Source organism: Engystomops pustulosus, chromosome 5 (genome assembly GCF_040894005.1).
Source record: "Engystomops pustulosus chromosome 5, aEngPut4.maternal, whole genome shotgun sequence".
NCBI lineage: Eukaryota > Metazoa > Chordata > Amphibia > Anura > Leptodactylidae > Engystomops > Engystomops pustulosus.
In genome coordinates this window covers 90,990,075-91,012,731 of record NC_092415.1, presented here as the reverse complement: position 1 = coordinate 91,012,731, position 22,657 = coordinate 90,990,075, and the positions used below count along the sequence as shown (strand labels likewise).

The 22,657-nt window shown below is 40.6% G+C and overlaps 1 protein-coding gene across 1 annotated transcript in view; it reads right to left on the bottom strand.

Annotated features, from left to right (window-relative positions):
• Positions 1-6,830: 6,830 nt before the first annotated feature.
• Positions 6,831-22,657, bottom strand: part of CAP2 (cyclase associated actin cytoskeleton regulatory protein 2) — a 98,715-nt gene continuing 82,888 nt past the window's right edge. The window contains exon 13 of the mRNA XM_072152649.1: positions 6,831-17,467. Within this exon, the coding sequence (XP_072008750.1) occupies positions 17,384-17,467 (84 nt within the window). The 3' untranslated portion in view covers positions 6,831-17,383. The remainder of the gene's footprint in view (positions 17,468-22,657) is intronic.

The following is a 22,657-nucleotide window of genomic DNA, read 5'->3' as shown; positions in this document are numbered from 1 at the left end:
ACCATGACAGCCTCGGGTCTTCAGGAGACCCAAGGCTGTCTTGTTTTAACCAGTTGATTACAATGTGCGATTAAAATCCCTATATACTGCCATACTGTACGGCAGTATATGGTAGGATCGATGAGACAACCTAGGGTTAAAGTACCTTAGGGGGTCTGAAAAATAGCAAAAGTAAAAAAAATATATATATTAAAAAAAACCTAAAAATTCAAATCACCCCCCTTTCCCTAGAACTGATATAAATATAAATAAACAGTAAAAATCATAAGCACATTAGGTACTGCCATGTCCGAAAATGCATTTTTTCACTGCGTTTTACCCCATAACAGAAAATAGAGCCCAAATTCGAAAATGGCACTTTTTTGCCATTTTGAAAAATATCAAAAAATTCTATAAAAAGTGATCAAAAGGTCGTACAGTCCTAAAAATGATAGCATTGAAAACATCATAAAAAGTCACAAAAAATGACACCATCCACAGCTCTGTACACCGAAGTATGAAAAAGTTATCGCCAGAAGATGGTCAAATTAAAAAAAAAAAGTTTTGTACAGGAGTTTTTAATTCTTGTAAATGTATGAAAAAAATTATAAAACCTATACAAATTTGGTATCCCTGTGAACATACTGACCCGAAGAATAAAGTAGACATGTTATCTGGGGCGCACAGTGAAATCCTTAAAATCAAACCCCACAAGAAAATGGTAAATGCGTTTTTTTTCCAATTTCACTGCATTTGGAATTTTTTTCCCGCTTCCCAGTACATGGAATGGAATATTAAATACCGTATATACTCGAGTATAAGCCGAGGCCCCTAATTTTACCACCAAAACTGGGAAAACCTATTGCCTCGAGTATAAGCCGAGGGTGGGAAATGCATTGGTATATAGCCAGCAAACCCCTAGTAGTATATAGCCAACCAACTCCCTGTAATATACAGCCAGCCTGCCCCCATGTAGTATACAGCCAGCCCACCCAGCACTTTACAAAGCCGTGTGATGGCTTGTTTTCTGCGTAACAAATTGCTCTTCATAGTGAATGTATGAATCAATAAAAAAATAAACTTATATACTCACCCTCCGGCGGCCCCGATGTCAGTGCGGCTCCTTTTCTGTCATCCCCGTGGCTCCTCTTCTTTCTTCGATCTTCGGAAACAGCCGGCTGGGCGCGGCCATGTTATCTTCCATCCGATGCATCTTAGTATGCGCCGGCCGGGAGATAACATGGCCCAGCCGGCTGTGAAAGAAGAACGAACAAACATTGGGGCCGTCAGAGGGGGAGTATATAAGTTTATGTTTTTATTGATTCATACATTCACTATGAAGAGCAATTTGTTACGCAGAAAACAAGCCATCACACGGCTTTGTAAAATAATAAATAAGTTATAGATTTTTTGAAGGTGGGAAGTGAAAAATTAAAACACAATAACGAAAACAGGCCTCAGTGGGAAAGGGTAAGGTCATGCTCACAAGATGTGATTGAATTGTATTCTGAATCATATATCAAGCACATCTAGAGAATCTCCTCCCGGAGCAGAGAAGTCTGTAGACCTAGATACTTGTGTTCAGTAAGTAGCGACATGTGGTTTGCCATGTAAAGAAAACACTTGCTGTGCTTGTGAGACTCAAGCGTCTAGACGGATCTGTGATCAGGGAGGAGATATTTCAAAACACAATATAATCGCATGTTGTGAACTTGGCATTATTCAGCTTTCACACTATGATGGAGATTTTTCAGAATTGTCTGAGAGCAGAACAGTTCTAGTTACCTGTGGCAACTAATTAGAGCTCAGCTTTAATTTTGTAAACAGCTGTGGGAAAATGAAAGCTGAGCTCTGATTTGCTGCCATGGAAAACTACAACAGTTCTGTCGCAAAAGGCTTTAATCCTATTCAGTGAGGAGCGGAGAAGGCAAAATCACTTAATAAATCACTTCTGCCTTCTTTCTAGGGTCAGGAGACCCAGCAGAAGAAAATGCCTTAAGACGTATTTTGTCTGTGGGCAGTCGGAAACGAATTAAAAAGCATTGCAAACACATTGGGGCACATTACTAAGGGCTTTGCGCCAGTTTTCTGTCAAACTTTGCACGTTCTTTCTAGTGGAAACTGCTTGCACAGGTATTTAAGACATGTGACACAAATTATGGGGATTAATTTAACATGCAAAGTCTGTTGCACGCCCTATGTTAAAGATGCACCACAAAAAAGTTGGTGAACTCTGTTTGGCCGTTGCCAGGAAGTGTCAGATTCATGATTTCTGGCGCACATTCTTAATGAATTTGCAGCCCTTTGCATTATATACAAGTAAACCACGTTAAGTGAAGTAGTAAATTTGCCTCAATGTGAAAAATGCAGCTTAATTTTTTTGAAACAACATTTTATTTAATTTTCCAACATAAGATTTGAAATACATAACAATAACGTGACATGTATAGTTTACAGATATGGTTAATGCTTTGATATGACTCATTATCAATCTGATCCTGCTATATGGTATCAACCGCTATCATTTCCAATATGTTTACCGTGTCTTGTGAGGGGTTGGGTAGACTTATCTGCATTTTATCCTTTATTAAAAATTATGTTTTTGCAATGCTTTTCAAAATGCAATGTGAACTCATGGGGGCAGATTTATCAAGCTGCCTAAGAGTAAGAATGTGCTTAGTTGCCCATGGTTACCAATTCCAGCTGGGCTTTCATTGTACCAGTGCTCATGAATATTTGACAGGGGAGCTGTAATTGGTTGCCATGGGTAACTAAGCACTCTTAGGCAGCTTGATAAATCTGCCCCATAGTTTCAGTGTGGCCTAAAAATGTCCTCCAGCCTTCTCCTTTGGCCCCATGTCCTCCAGCCTTCTCCTGTAACCCCCTGTCCTCCAGCCTCCTCCTGCGGCCCCCTGTTTCCTAGCCTCCTCCTGTAGCCCCTTGCTCTCCCACATCCTTCGGTCCTCCAGCCTCTTCTTGTAGCTTCCTGTCTTACAGCCTCCTCCTATAGCCACCTATCCTCCATCCTCCTCCTTTCCTTCTCTTGTCCTCCTCGAGTCCTCCTGCCTCTTCCTTTGGCCCCCTGTTCTCCAGCATCCTCCTGTGGCCTCCTGTCCTCAGCCTCCTAATAAGGGCCTCCAGGATCCTCTTCCTGTGACCTCCTGTCTTCCAGTCTCCTCCTGTGGCTCCGTGTCCTCCATCCTCCTCATATAGCCTCCTGTCCTCCAGCCTCCTCCTGTGGCCCCATGTCCACCAACCTCCTCCTTGAGCCTCCTGTTCGCCAGTCTCCTCTTGTGGCCATCTACCCGCAGTCTACTCCTGTAACCCCCTGTTCTCCACTCTCCTCCTGTCCTCCATCCTTTTCTTGTAGCCTCCTGTCTTCCAGCCTCTTCATGTAGCCTCCTGCCTTGTACTGTGGCCCCTTGTCCTCCAGCCTGCTCCTGTCCTCCAGCCTCCTCCTGTGGCTCCCTGTCCTCCAGCCTTCTTCTATGGCCTCCTTTTCCCAAGTCTCCTCTTGTGGCCCCCTGTTCTCCAGCCTCCTCTTGTAGTCTCACTTTTATTTATCTCCCCAAATTATACATAATACTATCTGTACTCCTACCTCCATGGTGTTGCCCCTGTTCTCTATCCCCCTCATATTGTGGCCTCCTGTCCTATATCCTCCGCTTAAGGGCCTCCAGTCCTCCAGGATCCTCTACCTGTGGCCTCCTGTTTTCCAGCCTCCTCCTGTGGCCCCCTGTCCTCCAGCCTCTTCATATAGCCTCCTGTCCTCCAGGCTCCTCCTGTAACCCCCTGTTCTCCAACCTCCTCCTGTCCTCCAGCCTCCTCATGCGGCCCCCTGTCCTCCAGCCTCCTACTGTCCTCCAGCTTCCTCGTGTAGCCCCCTGTCCTCCAGCCTCCTCCCATGGCCTCATGTTTTCCAGCCTCCAGCCTCCTCCAGTAGCCCCTGTTCTCCAACCTCCTCTTATTGTGGCTGTCTGTCTCCTGGTATTAAACAAAAAAAACCTTCTTAGCTTCCCTCGTTCCCTTGCAGCAGTCACTTTTTCTTCTCCTGGGCTCTGACTGACTTGGAGACATGGCCAGCAGAGGGGCAGAGCTACAAGGAGTTGCGTACCAAGCATCTACCATCAGGAATTCTGATAGTATATGTCTTTTAACCCCTTGCTGCACCATAACATTTTCCAACGTCACATTGGCTGAGGCCTCTTCATCCATATTTATCATATGAGCGGCGGCGTATGATAGCCCCGCCGCTGCACAGCACTTCAGCCTCTTGATGTTTCGGGCAGGGTTCTGCGAAGCGTTTTCGCTACGCCAGGCCCTGCCAGCCGCACCCCCCCTCTTCACACCCCTTCAAGCTCCACTGGTGTGAAGGTGGCAGATTGGGGCAAATAATGGCAAGTGCTAGCAATAAGCTAGCACTGATGTGGCGCAGAGGCCCTGATAAATATGCCCCTTTCTGTTTGCTGCATAAAGCAGCAAAACCCATGATCAGCGCTGGCACATATGTGATTTGTTAGTAGCAACTTGTGTTACATTGTTAGTCATAATTACCAATGTTACAAAAAAGAAATCACATGCATGTTGTTATCAATGTGATCAATTGTTGTCAATGATTTCAGATTTTTCGGATCACAGTGTGGGGGCTTTTTAAAAATGTGCCTCTAATTTAAATTAAAACTAAATATAGCAGGGGATCAGGGGCTGTATCTATATGTAAGAAACCTGTCCAGCACGCTTGGCGTTAGCTGTCAGACTGGGTAAGTGGTGGTGAACTCACCCTGTGACGTAACTGCGGTCTATGGCCCTGGCAGCAGCAGAAAAGCCTGCACTGACAAGGGCAAACCCTCTATCAGGAATCTAATTAACAGTCCTTCGAGTGATGCTAAAAGGTGACAGGAAAGACTTATTTTGCCTGGCAGTTGCTGGATGGTGGAGCGGACAGGTAACAGGAAATCTGAGATAAATCAATGTTCTACAGAAAAGTGTCAAGCCAGAACCAAACAAACCTGGGTCAGAGGAAGCGGAGTAACACCTGGAGATTCGACATTGATAGACAACAACAGATGCAGACAGTAAAGCAAAATAGGACAGAACAGGGTCAAGACCAAGATGGCGGCAAAAGTACAGAATCATATAGCAACAGAATGGTCTGTTAGCGTAGCAGAGGTCAAATAACACAGGGAATCAAACAACAAAATAACAAAAGCACTAGATAGCAGAGAAAAGACTGAATAACCAAAACCCTCTGAAGGAACTGGGCAGAATATAAAGGGAGTAATGAACACTGCCCCCAGCACTGACTGGTTCAGCCGTCCATCACTCAAATCACAGCTGCAGACAAAACAAGCTCAAACACACACCAAGCTTTCCCAAGGAAAGATCAGAAAGGGAGCTGTCAATCACAGGCAGCTCTGGGTGTGGTTTTCAAGCACAGAAGTCTGAACCCATTCAGAACAATTAGCAAGTTATGACACTGTGGGGCACATTTACTAAAAACAGAGCAAACTGCAGTATGTGTGCTGTGCAGAGGACGCCGGATTCATGAATTGTGGCCCAGCCTTTAAATCTGGCGCTCCCTGCACTGCCCTGACAGAGTGCACCTATTTTTTTGGTGCACTTTTAACATGGGGCTTGCAACACACTTCTGTCGGACTTTGCATGTTAAATGTAGATCATGGTCCGACTGACCCCCGAAAAGCCCATTTCAGTGACAAAATTTGTGTCGTGTGAAGAATAGTGCAGCCACGACACAAAAGGGTGGCGCAGTCAAGCAGTTTGCACATTAAAGAATGTGTAAAGTCTGACAGAAAACTGGCACAATGTCCACATTAAATGTGCCCTATGTCTGTAAAACTCAAGAACGGCTGGGGTCCACACTCTTTATACTGCCCAGGACCCATGGTTTCCTTAGACCGGTGACACATGTACGTTTTTGGTGCATTTTTTTCATTGCGTTTTTTGCAATTTTGTAAAACGCATCAGTTTTGCATATTGGCTTTTCAAATAGGTTTTGGATAGAGTCTTAATGTAGCATTTTCTTTTCGTGGGTTTTTCGTGTCTTTGAGGTGTTTTTGAGGTGCATTTTCAAAGCACTTGCATTTTGAAACACATGCAATTACATGCACAAATAGCAGGGAGGACTAGATCACTGCATTTTTACTGCTGCTTCCCTGTCTGGTGATTTATGTGGATACCTTCAATCATCGAGTCTGGTTGTGTAAAGCCTAAATCTGACAATGGAGGAGACCCTTTATTCGCTCTGTTGCTCCACTATATGTTTTAGTTTACTGTCATCTTGTGGTTTGTATTGCTAATTACATCCTTTGTAAATAGTCAGGCATAATGTATTGATGAATACAAATATTGTAACATTACTAAATTATAAAAATAAAATGCAGAAAAATGTAATTGCTCACATTTCCAGGTGATGTGCACTAGACATCATTTTTTAGTCGACCTTTAGAGAGAGACAATGGTGGACATTTATTAGGGGAGGCGTAGATGCTCTGAAATAATCGCAATCCCTTGCAAATTATGCATTGCAGTTTTTTTCCTCTTTACGTCATCTCCACACCAAGTGGGCATGAAGGGGTCGCAGCCAGCGGCATAGTGGGCCGGTGTGTTCCTGTCCCACGTCTGGGCACACGACGTAGCTTGTGACCGTTTGAGCCTGGCTGGCTATAGTGTACTTCAAGGAAGGGCAGGAGCTGGCGGCGTTCAATAATAGGCCTAGGCAGCCAGCATCATTATGTATCTGGTAGGGTTTCCCCAATGACTCCAATATCATGAACACTGTTGAGCAAAATTCAGAATAGAGGCAAAAATAAATGGAAAACCACAAAAGATAAAAAAAAAAACCCATGTTTTTATTTAAACTTTTAAAGACAAAACTCAAATTTTTGAAGTGGCTATTTTAATAACACACAAATTCAACAGTTATATACAAGTTATATAAGAGTACATTAATACATCATGACATTAGAATGGTCAGTGATGCTTGCTGATAATGCATGCGTGTCCATGTTGAAATACCTTTTGTGTTTATCCGATATTAAGATGGAATGACATCTTAGGATTCTCTGCTTGCCATTAAAAAACGTACTTCTGAGACTTCAATAAGGCGCACCTTAGTTAGTTAGTAAATCTCATAACTTTCACAAATGCATATAGAAAATCAGAATTGAAAGTTTTGAGGCAAACAGTTCTAGTTATAGCCCCTTCAGATTAAGGAGAAATAAAACTGTAGAAGAGGTTGGCTATTTAATACAAGTTGAGTCTGAATTGCCATAGATCTCACAGTTTGTTGCATTTCTTAATGTGGATACATGGGAAACATGATAGAACTATCATAACAGAAATTGATTCCAGCACCCCATAAGATAAACGGGATCCATATGCTATTTTTAGGGCATTCGGGTGTTATGTATGTTATTATTATGCTTTAGTGGACTGCACACATGGACAAATGTCATTCTCCATTTTCCCAACAGAGGCCACTGCAGGGCCTGTCGCTAACCATTTCCTATAAAATCACTGGCTATGGGTCCTGGTATCCTCACATCATTTTAATGGATAGACAGCTTAAATGATAATAATTAATATATGCGACCAGTCAAGGAAATACCAGACAGATCTTTTTATGGTCTCATGCAACCAAATGTACGAGGGGTCCGTTTTCGCGATCTGTGGGGGTCTCAGCACTGAGATCCCCACTAATCAGCAAGTTAGGCCCTATCCTGTGGATAGGGCCTAACTTTAGTTTGTGGGAAAAATCCCTTTAAACAAATAGCACGTTTCAGCAATGCACCGTTCCCTTTGCAGGTCCAGATTACTAAAATTAGTTTAAAAATTACATGTAAACTTATATAAGTATATAATTCATATATAGAATGAGATATAATATAATATAAAATATATAAATACATTAATTGTATCTGAAAGCAATAAAAACTAAAGGAATCTCTGAAACACATTTGATACAACAACATACATATATACATCAATAAATAAATATAGGGGGACTTCCTATTTTAGATAAAACATAAATACATATTTATATATATATCTCATACAAGGAATAAAAAATAAATAAATCAATGGATACATTGGAGGAGATTTATCATTAGTCCTATGTAGCGTCTAGGCGTATAATTGTTGCAAATTTTTCCGCAAACATCGTGTTTGTGTTTTTTTTTAGTGAGGAAAAAAACCTGCAACTCTAAAGTCACGCAATGGCGTGAAAAATACACCACAGAGTGTGCAACACCACATTTATCAACTAAGAATTTTCAAAAGAACGCAAATTTAATCACAAAACTACACCACATAGTCGGTATGTATGTATGTGGGTCCATTGCTACTAAAGGGGGGAAGATTTTTCTCAAACTTGCACAATTTGAATGTTTTTGCTCAGTTTTGAAGTTTTTGCTCAATTTTATGTTTGAGGTATCTGAGAATTTCCTGTGCAAAAACTTCGCAAAAAGGAAGAAATTGAACAGATGTTAAACATAGGTGCGACTGGTGCAGTCTTTTCGCATAGAGAACACACAGCTGATGTTTCAAAGTTCATCAATTAGAGTTCAAAGGTGGTAATATCCAAAGTGTAAATGGATACTTCTGACACTAGGTGGCGGCACTGTAATGTGAAACTAACTAAATGGAATGACTGGAGCTCCTAAATTCAATAATGTTGAGAATGGAACTCATTAACCCCTCAATGACCGCCCTATCGGGAATCTACGTCGGTCATTAAGGGTACTTATTCTGACGCGACGCCTTTCTACGGCGCCGCGTCAGAAGAAGATTTTGGGACATCGGGTCAGTATAGTGCCGGTGTCGGGCTGTGATATCACAGCCCAGACCCGGCACTAACACCCGGGATCGGAAAAACTCCGAACCTGGGTGTTTAACCCCTTACAAGAATGACCTCGGCGTGCAAGTGTGTCCCACGTTGGTCGCCCCGGTGTGCTTACCGGGGGATCCGATCCCTCTTGCCGCTGCCCCGGGTGTATGTAACTGAGCATGCGCGGATGATCGCTTGATCAAGCCAAAAGGTGGAAAATGTATGAAAGTAAAAAAAAAAAAAGAGTAAATCATTTTATAATAATAATTTAATAAATAAAATAAAGTCTCATAATCTCCCCAGTTACACATATAATGCAAATACAGTATATAAAACACAAAAACACACGAAAAATGTACATATTTGGTATCACCGCGTCCGTATTAATCTGTACAATAAATCTAAATCAATATTGAACCCGCTCGGTGAACGACGAAAAAAAAAACTACGAAAAACTTCCATAATATACAATTTTTCATCAAACACCATCACAAAAAATGTTCTAAAAAGTGATAAAAAAAGCTACATTCCCTAATATGATACAACTGAATAGAACAACTCTTTTCGCAAAAAATAAGCCCTCAACCAGAACTGACAACAGAAAAATACAAAAGTTATGGCCCTGAAAAGTTGTCAATAGTAAAAACAATGCGATTTTCTCCAATTTTGGTTTTGCTCAGTAAAATTGAGCAAAGATAAGAAAAACGATATAAATGAGGTATCACCGCAATCGTAATGAACCAGAGACTAAAGATAAAATATTATTTTTACGTTACGGTGAGCGGGGAAAAAAAGTGCTAAAAATCCAAAATAAAAATGGATGATTTTGATTTTGATTTGATTTCATCATTTTATTTATTATGAAACTGTCAGTTTTGGCCTAAATTAATGTATTTTCCAAAAAAATTCAAAAGTTTCTAAATCGCAGGTCCATATTGTTTTAACCCACGTGAAACCCTTAAAGGGTTAATAGACTTAATAGAAGTTGTTTTACATACATTGAGGGGTGAAGTTTCTATAGCGGGGTAATTTATGGGATTTTATTATCATATAGGCATTACAAAGTCACTTGAAAGCTGAGTTGTCCCTCAAAATGTGAGTTTTAGCAATTTGCATGAAAATGAGAAAAATCGCACCTAAAGTTCTGCACCTCATAACATCGTAGAAAAATGAGAGGACGCATAAAATATCATCCCAAGAAGACATTCCGTAAATGTTAATTATCAAGCTTTTTGGGTAGTTTTACTTCCTGTCTGGAAAGCAGAACATTTCAAAATTGGAAAATGAAGAATTTTTAGAAACTTTTCCCAAATTTTCACTTTTTTTCAGAACGAAATGCAAAACTTATTACTTAAATTTAGAACTAACATGAAGTGCAGTGTGTCACGAGAAAACAGTCTCCAAATCACCAGGATATGTTAAAGCGTTCCAAAGTTATAACCAATTATCATGATACATGTCAGATTTGAAAAATCAAGTCTGGTCATTGAGCTGAAAACTAGTGTCGGTGATAAGGGGTTAAGATGCGGAACGACAATGGGAAATAAGGAGCATTAAAAAAAAACCCTTATACTCGGTAACAGCTTGCGACCAACCCTGTCCACTACTCCATTTAAGGTTATTTCTGCATTATAATGCCGCCACCTCGTGTGAGAAGTATCCATCTACACCTTGTATGAACTTAATGAATGCACTGTACAATGTATCAATTAATTAATTCATTTATTTTTAATTTCATATATATATATATATATATATATATATATATATATATATATACACTCACCGGCCAATTTCTAATCAGCCAATCACATGGCGGCAACTCAGTGCATTTAGGCATGTAGACATGGTCAAGACAATCTCCTGCAGTTCAAACCGAGCATCAGTATGGGGAAGAAAGGTGATTTGAGTGCCTTTGAACATGGCATGGTTGTTGGTGCCAGAAGGGCTGGTCTGAGTATTTCAGAAACTGCTGATCTACTGGGATTTTCACGCACAACCATCTCTAGGGTTTACAGAGAATGGTCCGAAAAAGAAAAAACATCCAGTGAGCGGCAGTTCTGTGGGCGGAAATGCCTTGTTGATGCCAGAGGTCAGAGGAGAATGGGCAGACTGGTTCGAGCTGATAGAAAGGCAACAGTGACTCAAATCGCCACCCGTTACAACCAAGGTAGGCAGAAGAGCATCTCTGAACGCACAGTACGTCGAACTTTGAGGCAGATGGGCTACAGCAGCAGAAGACCACACCGGGTGCCACTCCTTTCAGCTAAGAACAGGAAACTGAGGCTACAATTTGCACAAGCTCATCGAAATTGCACAGTAGAAGATTGGAAAAACGTTGCCTGGTCTGATGAGTCTTGATTTCTGCTGCGACATTCGGATGGTAGGGTCAGAATTTGGCGTCAACAACATGAAAGCATGGATCCATCCTGCCTTGTATCAACGGTTCAGGCTGGTGGTGGTGGTGTAATGGTGTGGGGAATATTTTCTTGGTACACTTTGGGCCCCTTGGTACCAATAGAGCATCGTTGCAACGCCACAGCCTACCTGAGTATTGTTGCTGACCATGTCCATCCCTTTATGACCACAATGTACCCAACATCTGATGGCTACTTTCAGCAGGATAATGCGCCATGTCATAAAGCTGGAATCATCTCAGACTGGTTTCTTGAACATGACAATGAGTTCACTGTACTCAAATGGCCTCCACAGTCACCAGATCTCAATCCAATAGAGCATCTTTGGGATGTGGTGGAACGGAAGATTCACATCATGGATGTGCAGCCGAAAAATCTGCGGCAACTGTGTGATGCCATCATGTCAATATGGACCAAAATCTCTGAGGAATGCTTCCAGGACCTTGTTGAATCTATGCCACGAAGAATTAAGGCAGTTCTGAAGGCAAAAGGGGGTCCAACCCGTTACTAGCATGGTGTACCTAATAAAGTGGCCGGTGAGTGTATATAATGCATGTGTATTTTTGTTTTATCCAAAATAGGAAATCCCCCTATATTTATTTATATATCTATTAATGTATTTATCTCAAATGTGATTCATAGATTCATTTTGTTTATTATTGATTTGAGACAATGAATGTATTCATATATTTTACATTATATATCATTCTATATATGAATTATATACTTATATATGTTTACATGTCATTTTACATGCTAATTTTAGTGATGTGGACCTGACAAAGGGAATGGTGCATTCCTAAAACAATTTGTGGGTTATATGTACCCAATAAATACATTATTTTGATCTAAAACTGAACAGCGCGTCTGTCTACCTGTTTTTTTTTAATCACTATTCTTCCAGCTAAACACAAGACAGTATGAACCTGACTATACAAGTAGCTTGCAATTCCACTTTTATATTCTGTGTGATTGTCTGTCTGTATATATCAGTCTGGACTCGCTAAAACTGTTTTTGGGACTCGGCAAAATCGTTGTGTAAATAAACACAGTGACCATGTTTTAAGATATACTTTAGGTTATCTGTGTTTTTACAGTTTACTCATTTACTATAAATGTTGTATTGCTGTAAAAAAAAAACAAATATAATATCATACATAGTTTAGTTTACTCATATTTTAAGTATTTCTTTGGATACGTCAATTCACAGGTCCAAAGGATCGCCCTGGTGCGCAGGGAAAAATGAATATTGCACAGTTGTTTATAAATCCAATATCTACAATGTGAAAACAAGCTAAAATGTAATGCACTTGGTAAACAACTTATTTTAAATTTTTTCATTATTTCTGACAAATGAAGATGTGTTCAGTCAGTCAAAAACTTTTAAAATCTTCATCAAAAATCAAATAGTAAAATAATTATGTGCATTGTGTCACCTTTGACTGTGGCTTATTGTCAAGGTTTTTCCACATTGGACGGACTCTTTGGGGGGGGGGGGGACTTATTATTACCCTCACCACTGTTTTTTTGAGTGGTGCTCTGTTTTTCTTTGCTTTTGTTTCAACAGATTTACTGACTGTCAGCGCCACAATAGACTTTTTCCAATCCCCTTACACATTGTTTTGGCGCGACCTTTGGATCCCGACAGATTCACTGTCGTTTTATATTATAGACCTATTTGTAGCCAATTTTTGGAGGAACAAATAGACTTGTCAAAATCAAATATATAAACTTCTACTCCCCTTCAACAACCAATTTAATTAAGCCAAATTTATTAAGGCCATGCACCGTAATGCAAAATCACACTGAGAAACTACATACAAAAGTCAGACGCCAGAAAACTTGCAGCACAAAATAATAAATTTAACAATGCAGAGTATTTAAAGGGGTGCTGTTAGAACAACTGATTAACACATCTGTATCTAACATCCCTTTTATTATCTAATGTAGAGATCTGCGCCAAACAGCTGCACTCATGGTGAAATACTTATTCCGGTACTGGAGTAAGGTGCCATATTCAACCACTTATATGGGGAAGGAAAAATGATACATCTGCTTTCTGTGAATCTAATGCACAGCTAAATCTAAATCACGCTTTTTAGATCCCAATTTTGACCATAAAAACATAGTTTTTTTTTTAAGTTGAGGTGAAAAAAATTGATTTTTCAAAGTGAAAAAATTTCCAACATAAATATTATTATCTCTCGAATTTTTCAGTTGTTTAACAGCATAAACTCTTGACACTATGTTATATTTGAAGATTGCTAGTAAAAAACACATTTGTACATTTATCACGTGTATTGTAGTGGGTTGCTTTCTACAAATCCCCCACAGTACAAAGAACATAGATGAATGTAAATTTGCAAGTAAAAAAGCATGTTAATAAAAGTGCAAAGATTACTACTTTGTGGGCACAAAAAGGGAACCTGTCAGCAGAAATTAACATAATAAACCACTATCAGTATAAAAACACCTTCTGGATCATGTTTCTTTCATGGCTCAGTATGACGGCACTATCCAGAAAATAAACTTTGAAGTTAGATGTAAATTGGTTGTATAAAGTCAGGGATGCAGAGAGTTTAGCACTAAAGTTAAGTTCCCCTTGCCTCACAATGTCCCTATGAAATTTATGGTCCCGCATTGAGGGACTCCCTTAAAACAGACAGGACATTCTGAGACGGGGAGAGCTGGACTTCAATGCTAAACTCTGCACCTCATGACTGATACAGCAGTTTTACAATTGACTTTAAATCTATTTTCTGGATGATGTCAGCACACTCCACCATGAAAGAAACATGATCTGGAAGGTTTATCTGCTTTATAACATACTGGTAGCGGTTTATTGGGTCAGTTTCTGCTAAAAGGTTCCCCATAACAGGAGTGTGAAGCATGTCCTCCTACAAACCATCTAAAATAAATCTATACTGAATAAATGCAAGCAGTAATATTAATAATAATAATAATAATAATAATAATGTATCTTTTTAAACATAAACTGAGACTTAAGTTGCATGACCAGAAATGAAAATGAACAGGATTGCCCTGATTTTCAGTTGGAACTTGCTTGTCATTCTCTTCACTTCTTGTGTGCACTCATGAGGGGTTACAGCCAAAATAGTTGTTTCATGTCTTAGACAAGTACCGTCTTTTTTCATGTTTTTCTTTTACAATTAAATAGTCCATGTGTCCAATTAGATACAATGACCAACATGTTTATTTACTAAGGGTCCGCGGCCGCACTTTCGTCGTATTTTCCAACGTTTTCGGGGATTGCACAACTGTGACAGGTATTTAACGGGAATGTGTCACACACGATCGGATTTTGCTGCAGCTGCGCTGGCTTTCATGCGACAGAAATCGGGGGGCGTGCCGTCGGACGATCCGACTAATTCGGACTGAGCGTGGTATTTAACATTCAAATTGTGTCACAAGATCAAGCACTTTCATGCACCAGGAAGAAAAAAGATAAACTCCGGAGGACCTGAGCGGGAAACGACACGTGCATGATATCGGGCGCACAAGCTTAGTGAATCGCGGCATGGTGCATTCTCGTCGGACAATGCACTTTTCTGTGAACTCCTCTGGACGAGTAAGTAAATGTGCCCCTATGTGTACTAACTGCACCAGTTTCATCAAAACTGATGCAAAGTCATGAATCTGGCGCCCCCTGTACTGCTCTAGAAGTATGCACCAACTTTTTCTTGGTGCACTTTGTTTATGTTGCAGAATAATGGCGCACGTGAGTAATAAATGTGGCACAAACTCTGACTAAGCACTAACAACCCCCTTTAGGTGCACATTTTTCTGTCTTGTAGGACAAAGAGCAGCCACAACACACCACTTTATAATTACGCAAGCAGGTTGCATGTTCTTTTCAGGGCAAAGTCAGACATAAAACTGGTGCAAACACTATAATAACTGTTGGTCAATGATATCTATGTTTAGGTAAACTAGGAAGAAGCATAGCATTAATAATTTGAGTTCCTTATGTCTAGAGACAAACCTTGTAGCCCAGTAAATTAATTTGCTGGTCAGAATATAGTATAACAGTTGTGGTATAGGGAATATGTGGCTCTCTGTTCTGTTTCAATGATATGTTGTCATTCACTTTTGAAACTATCCAGGATGCCTTTTCTCAATAGTTTTTTAGTTCTGTTATGTTGCACATGAATTTTGTTGCGTCATGTTTATGTTATGTAATCTGTTGGTGCTATATAAATAAAGGTATCATTATTATTATTATTACATTGCAAACCTGCAGGTATGTTTGCTTACCCATATTGTATCTGACATGTGGTGTGGGCTTTTTGCCTTTGCTTCTATTCCTTGTATTTTACAATTTTTGAACACTAAAGCCATATTGAATATAAAAATTATCAACCCTTTGGTGTTTACTTAATGGGGGTCATTTTGTTCTATCTATGTGTGTCCAAGTAGTATACACCTTCACAGATATTCTCGGTGGGGCCTGCCAAATATCTTCATAGTTCTTAAAGTTCTCACAGTGTACAAATAACCAGAGCATACAGAACCTAATTGACAGCAGCATACATTATGGTGCATAAACAACAGTGTCATACAGTTCCATTCAATTGCATAAAAAACAACTGCATTAAGTTCAGCTACCACAATACACTTCAAGATTAGTATACTACAGTGCTTAGGTAACACTCCTGCGCAAATAATATCAACACTGCACAAACAGTACCAAAATATATAACAGCTCCATTTAAAAACTAATTGTGCAATACAAAGTAGTGTGGTTATACAATTTATATTCTTTCTGGTCATAATACATGAGCAACCAAACAACTGTACAACCTTCATTTTGCTCAGTATTTCTTTGTTTCCTTTACTGTTTACCTATTCCATCCAACTCTGACTCACACATTTGTAAGGAATGTTCCACTCAAACCCTCCATTGATAGATCAAGAAATTCACAATAATTTAATAATTGGGGGTTAATGATATGGATTAACCTGTTTTGGATCGCCCACTGACTTTAGACGTCAGCGGGCGCTGGTCCGGAGTCTGCAGCGACGTCTTTGGACGCCACTTCAGTTCTCTACTGCTCCCTCGCTAGCCGGTGGAGCAGGACCCAGTGCAGATCCAGTCCATCTCTGATCCAGACCCTGTCTATCTCTGATCAGCACCACCAGTGACAGGTGGTGGTTTTCTTCTGCAACTGAGGCTCTTATAGATGCCCCAGTTATAGGGGAAAACAGAAAAAAAATTAAAATAAAATAAAGTAAAATTTGAAGAAAAAAAAAGTGAAAATGTGCCCCAGTGGTCTTTTATGAACTGGGGGACATATAAAGTAAAAACACACATACACTAAAAATATTAATGAATATTAAAAGAAATACATTTCCCCATATAAAAAAAAATCCACCGCTACACTACAAAAAACATTGCCATAGTTTCCCCATTTGCCCAAGACTATATATATTATGTATCAAAAAGACCTAAAAAAAATTCAAATTCAAATAAATTTTAAATTTTTACATTTTAACTAGCTATATGTGTCCTGAAAAAAACCCAACAAAAAAATTTTAAGGTAGCATGCAAAAAAAAAGTTATGCCCCTTGAACCACGGCTTAGGAAAATTTGCTTAAAATGCCCGGTCACTAGAGCCTTTTCAGGTCACGTCACTAAGGTTAAGATGTTTACTTAGGGGTAAGAGAAACAAAATCAAACTTATTATTTTGCTATCAAAAATGGTTCAGAATGATTTTGTGCTGTATCTAGAGGCAATTGGTAACTCCTTATTAGTTCAGTAATGTAGATGGAACTCTCTGAAGTGTTGTTGAGGTAAAAGTATGTAACGCATGGTATACTTTCTAAATGCTGCATTGATAGTCAGGGCGATAATGCATTAAACGAGTATTGTGTCCTCCTGGCAGTAAATCTTTTTTGATAAATAATCTGTAATATGAATAATATCTTGTTAACACTGTAAATTTCAGATGTATGAGTTATTTTAAATGGTTTCTTGGAGGACATGATGCCTTATTAAATGCCCACTACAATGCTTCTTTTTTTTTGTTCCACATACTTAATGGGTACATGCAGAGTGCCACAAGCGCAGTCAGCATTCTCCATCTGGTGAGGCTGAAGCATGTACACAATTACAGTAACAGATTAGCCCATCATTTCTGCGGGTTCAGTGACCAGCTTGGAGCCATCCCATGATGTCTTGAACTGCTCAGGAACAGGAAATTCTTTCTGCATAGACAAAACAAACAGAGATTATATAAACCCTATGATACAAAGCAGAAAAGGGAGAATGTGAGTGAAACTGTATGATTAGGTCTTTATAAGCCTGGATTATGAACCTTTGCCCAATACATCTCCCAGGAAATTGTTGTTCTAGCACACAGCTACAAATCACATTGGGTTCACAGGAAATTTCATCCCCAACATAAAGCCTTAATCTAAAATCGGGAAAGAGGAGGTGAACATTTGTTGACTTTCCTACTGTATGTTTGAGATGCTTAGAAAAAATGTTATATCATCTAGAGACAAATGTTTTGTAATCATTCAGATGTTCTTCTATTTTATTATTTGAGCTTTGTGTGTTTTCTTTGGGTGAGGTTAGGGAGCATTGATTAACTCTTTCCATTCCCAGAAATTATCCAGCTTGGACTATCTGCTTGAATCAGCTTGGTCTGTATAGCGTTAAATCATTAGACACTTTATCAGGTTCCTTATCTTTCAGCTGTCAATTGTATACACAACAGAAATCTGATTTATACAAACTGCTTATACATAAAAAAGGCATAGGAAAAAGAAGTCCTTAGGAACATATTTACTTAATAAAGTATATTACAAAGTTTACTATTATAATCTTCTTTCAATATATGCAATATATTTCGTTTAAAGTTGTGTTACACTTTAGAATAATCTGCCAGTTCTCACTATAAATTTCACTTTAATTGGTGAATGTAGTCTACAGTGGTTAAATACTGATGATAGCAGCAGTATGACCATCTTTTATAGATCTTTCTCATTAATGCATTCAACGGGGTTATGTCCAGGGTTTCATCCTCATATTGTGCCCCCTCTCATCTCCTCCTCATATTGTGGGCCCTCTCATCCCTCACTCATATTGTGGCCTCTCATTGCCCCTTCATATTGTGGCCCCTCTCATCTCCTCCTCATATTGTAGCCCTCTCATTTTCTCCTTATATGGTGTCCTCTCATCTCCCCCTCATATTGTGGCTCCTCTCATCTCCTCCTCATATTGTAGCCCTCTCATTTCCTCCTCATATTGTGGCCCCCCTCATCTCTTCATATTGTGTCCTCTCATCTCCCCCTCATATTATGGGCTCTCAATTTCCCTTCATATTGTGGCACCTCTAATTTCCCCTTTATATTGTTGCCCCACTTATCTCCTCCTTATATTTCTCCCTCTCATATCCTCATATTGTGGCATCTCTCATCTCCTCCTCCTATTGTGGACCCTCTCATCTCTTCATATTGTATCCTTTCATCACACCCTCATATTGTGGCCTCTCAATTTCCCTTCATATTGTGGTGCCTCTAATTTCCCCTTCATATTGTTGCCCCACTCATCTCCTCTTTATATGGTGGCCCCTCTCATCTCCTCCTTATATTTCTGCCTCTCATCTCCTCATATAGTGGCATCTCTTATTTATCCCTTATAGTGTGGCCCCCATGCATACCCCCATATTGTGGGCCCCATTTCATACCCCATATTGCAGGCCCCCTTTCGTAGCCCCTTCTATATTGTTCTCCCCTCTCTTACACCAATATTGTGGGCCCCTTCACATATCCCACTACAAAATTCTGGGCCCCCTCTCATATTGACCTATAGTGTGGGCCCCCTCTCATACCCTCAAATTGTATCCCCCTCCTGTCCTCTTTTCCTTGTTTAAAAAAAAAACCACATACTCACCTGTCCCAGTTCCCGAGCAGCTCTCCTCTTCTCATCCTCTTCTGTGGCTATGCATCTCATCCAGCTAAAAATAAGCCCCATATGCCCACAAAAAAAATTATAGCCTCTACAATGTGACAAGGCAAATCTGCTCTAAATGGCACTCCTTCCATTCTGTGCCGGGCCCATACAGCAGTTTACCACACGTATAGGAAATCAGAAAACTAGGGAGAATTTGGGCAACAAACTTTGTGGAATTTTTTGTAATAATCCCAGTGGTGGACTAAGGCATCCATGGGTCCTGGACTAAAGATTGTGGACCCTCAACCAGCCTAGAGTTTTACATACATAGTTATAACCTATTACCCCTGATCTCCTAAACCAGTGGTGGCGAACCTATGGCACGGGTGCCAGAGGTGGCACTCGGAGCCCTTTCTGTGGGCACTCAGACCATTGTCCAAGGGCAGAGTTCACCAAACACTGAATCTTCAATTTAAGAGATGCTGCTCTCGGCACTATTTTAAAGTGACACTTTATTGGCTGTTTGGAACTGCGGGAAAAGTAAAAAGATGTTAACAGAACTGCTTTATCTTTGGAGGTCATCTTGCTGGACCCACCATTTCTTCCTGTACAGAGAAGCTACAATGATAGTTTGAATTTGCCTTCCTTCTGTCATCTATATTGTTGGCCTCAGACGGCCAATACAATTGAAAGATGTGGAAGAACAGGAAGCAATAAGTTACTGTATAGAATTCTATGCTGGCACTTCATGGTAAATAAGTGTATTTTGGGTGTAGTTTGGGCACTCTGTCTGTAAAAGGTTCGCCATCACTGTCCTAAACTAATTATATGCAGCATTCCAAATAACATATATCATATTCAGCAACCCATAATTAATATAGAGCAAGAATGATTAATAATGTAAAATACAAGTTACTTCTTACACAACATATGATATGTTTGATGAGGAGATTTATCAGATGAGTTGCATTAGATGAAAAAAAAAACCAATGCAAAAGCTTTATGTTAAGGGTGACCTCAATAACATGTTGTGTCCTCTAATTAATAAATACCCCTCTGTTATTATAACATAATGCTGAGCACCCTCCTAATTCATATAAAGCCCCCTAAAGCACCCTGACACATAATACCTTTTTGTAGCCTGCTTCATTTTTATATAGCCTCCTCTGGTTACATAGTGTATTTAGTTTATACAATTGAGTTACTGACCCCCATATAAAGCCCTCCCATTTCATTATATACTACCCTTTATACAGTTTCCCCTAGTTTCATATACAGCACAACAGCTTTATTTTATACAGCCGCCATACACAGCTCCCCCTAGTTTAATTATTAACAGCTCACTCCAGAGTAAGTGGATAAATGGATGACTCGGACAGCCCACCCATTCCCCCACATCCGACTACCAGATCTCTGCAGCATTCCACAACCAAAATAAATCCCCCTCCCAGTTCAGCCTTATATCCTGGTACCTGAGACCTTTTTAATTTCAGTGAAGTCTGCACAATGGGGGAGGTGCAGAGGAAGCATGTCAGTGATGCAGCAGGCACAACATTAACTATTTCATGCGCTGCACACAGAGAGTGGCTCAGCTTGCTTTAGAGGCTTTATACGTTTTCAGTTTTCAGTGGTGCTGCTGCAGGCATGGCAAGTCTCTGCAGCACCACTGACTTATGTTACGGAGACCAAACAAATTATAATGGGGGTTTGGGCGGCCAAGGACCCATCAGTAGGCTCAGGCCCCTTCCACACTAGCGAGTGTGATGCGATGAACTCGCATCACACTCGCAACGCAAGCTGCCGGGAACGCACGGCCCGAACGCTGCACCGCGGGAGTGAACTGACATGCTGAGTTCACTCCCGCGGTGCAGCGTTCGGGCCGTGCGTTCCCGGCAGCTTGCGTTGCGAGTGTGATGCGAGTTCATCGCATCACACTCGCTAGTGTGGAAGGGGCCTCACTCTTTCCGCCCATATGAGGATCCGCCATTGTATGAACCATTGTGAATGTTTAATATTTGGGCCAAAATGAATATATGAATGAATTTCTAAATTGCACCTCCATTTTATTTAAACCCAATAAAAAATCATAACTTCATAAAAGTGTCGATTCATATTTTAAGCAGTGCAGGTTCCATAGTGGGGTAAGTTAGGGAGTTTAACTATTATTTAGGTCTTTCACAGTCAATTGAAATATAATTTCATTATGGGTTTTGGCGATTTTTCCAAAAAAAAAAAAAAAAAATTGCACCCAAATTCTAAGCCTCATATCTTTCTAGAAAAATGAGTGGATGGTTAAAGACTATGGCAACATAAAGCAGACATTTGGGAAATGTAAGTTATGAATTAATTTGGTGGTATGACTATCTTCCTGGAAAGTAAAAAATTTAGGACTTTGAAAATGGAGAATCTTTCAAAATTTTTACTATTTGAAACACAATGGGGGTCATTTACTAAGGGCCCGATTCGCGTTTTCCCGAAGTGTTACCCGAATATTTCCGATTTGCGCCGATTTTCCCTGAATTGCCCCGGGATTTTGGCGCACGCGATCGGATTGTGGCGCATCGACGCTGGCATGCACGTGACGGAAATCAGGGGGCGTGGCCGAACGAAAACCCAACGGATTCAGAAAAAACGGTGCATTTTAAAAAAAAAAAAATGTGTCGCTGAGCTTGCACTTACCTTCACTGAGCCCGGCTCGGTGTACTCCAGTGCGTTCCGGGGAACTTCAGCGCAGCAGCGCAACCTGGTGGACGTCAGAGGAACTGCCTTAATGAATCCCGGCCGGACCCGAATCCACCGCAGAGAACGCGCAGCTGGATCGCGAATTGGCCGGGTAAGTAAATCTGCCCCATTGGGTCAGATTTATCAAGCTGTCTGAAAGTCAGAATATTTCTAGTTGCCCATGGCAACCAATCACAGCTCTACTTTCATTTACCAGTGCTCATGAATATTTTAAAGGGGATCTATGATTGGTTGCGATGGGCAACTAGAAATATTCTTGCTTTCAGACAGCTTGATAAATCTGCCCCAATGTGTCAAGAGAAAACAATCTCAAAATTCCCTGGTTATGTTAAGGTGTCTCAAAGTTATAACCACTTATAGTGACACAGGGCAGATTTAACCCCTTCCCGACATTTGACGTAATAGTACTGCATCGCGGGAGGTGCGTTCCCGCAAAATGCAGTACTATTACGTCAAGCTTCTGGCCCCGGGCCAGAAGCTGCGGGTGTCGGCTATATGTTATAGCTGACACCCACCTCTAACACCCGCGATCGGAGATTTCTCTGATCGCGGGTGTTAACCCCTAACACGCCGCGGTCGCGCTGACCGCGGTGTGTTAGAGGCATTTAAAGTTATTTAAAGTTGAATCGGACCCCCCCGCGGCGCTTACCGGGGGGGTCCGCTCCTCCGATCGCGGCCCCGGGACTGCCGGTGCCTGGGGCTGCGCGATCCTCCTCTCGGTGCCGGGTCCGTGCCTTCTGGCAGGACCCGGCTGT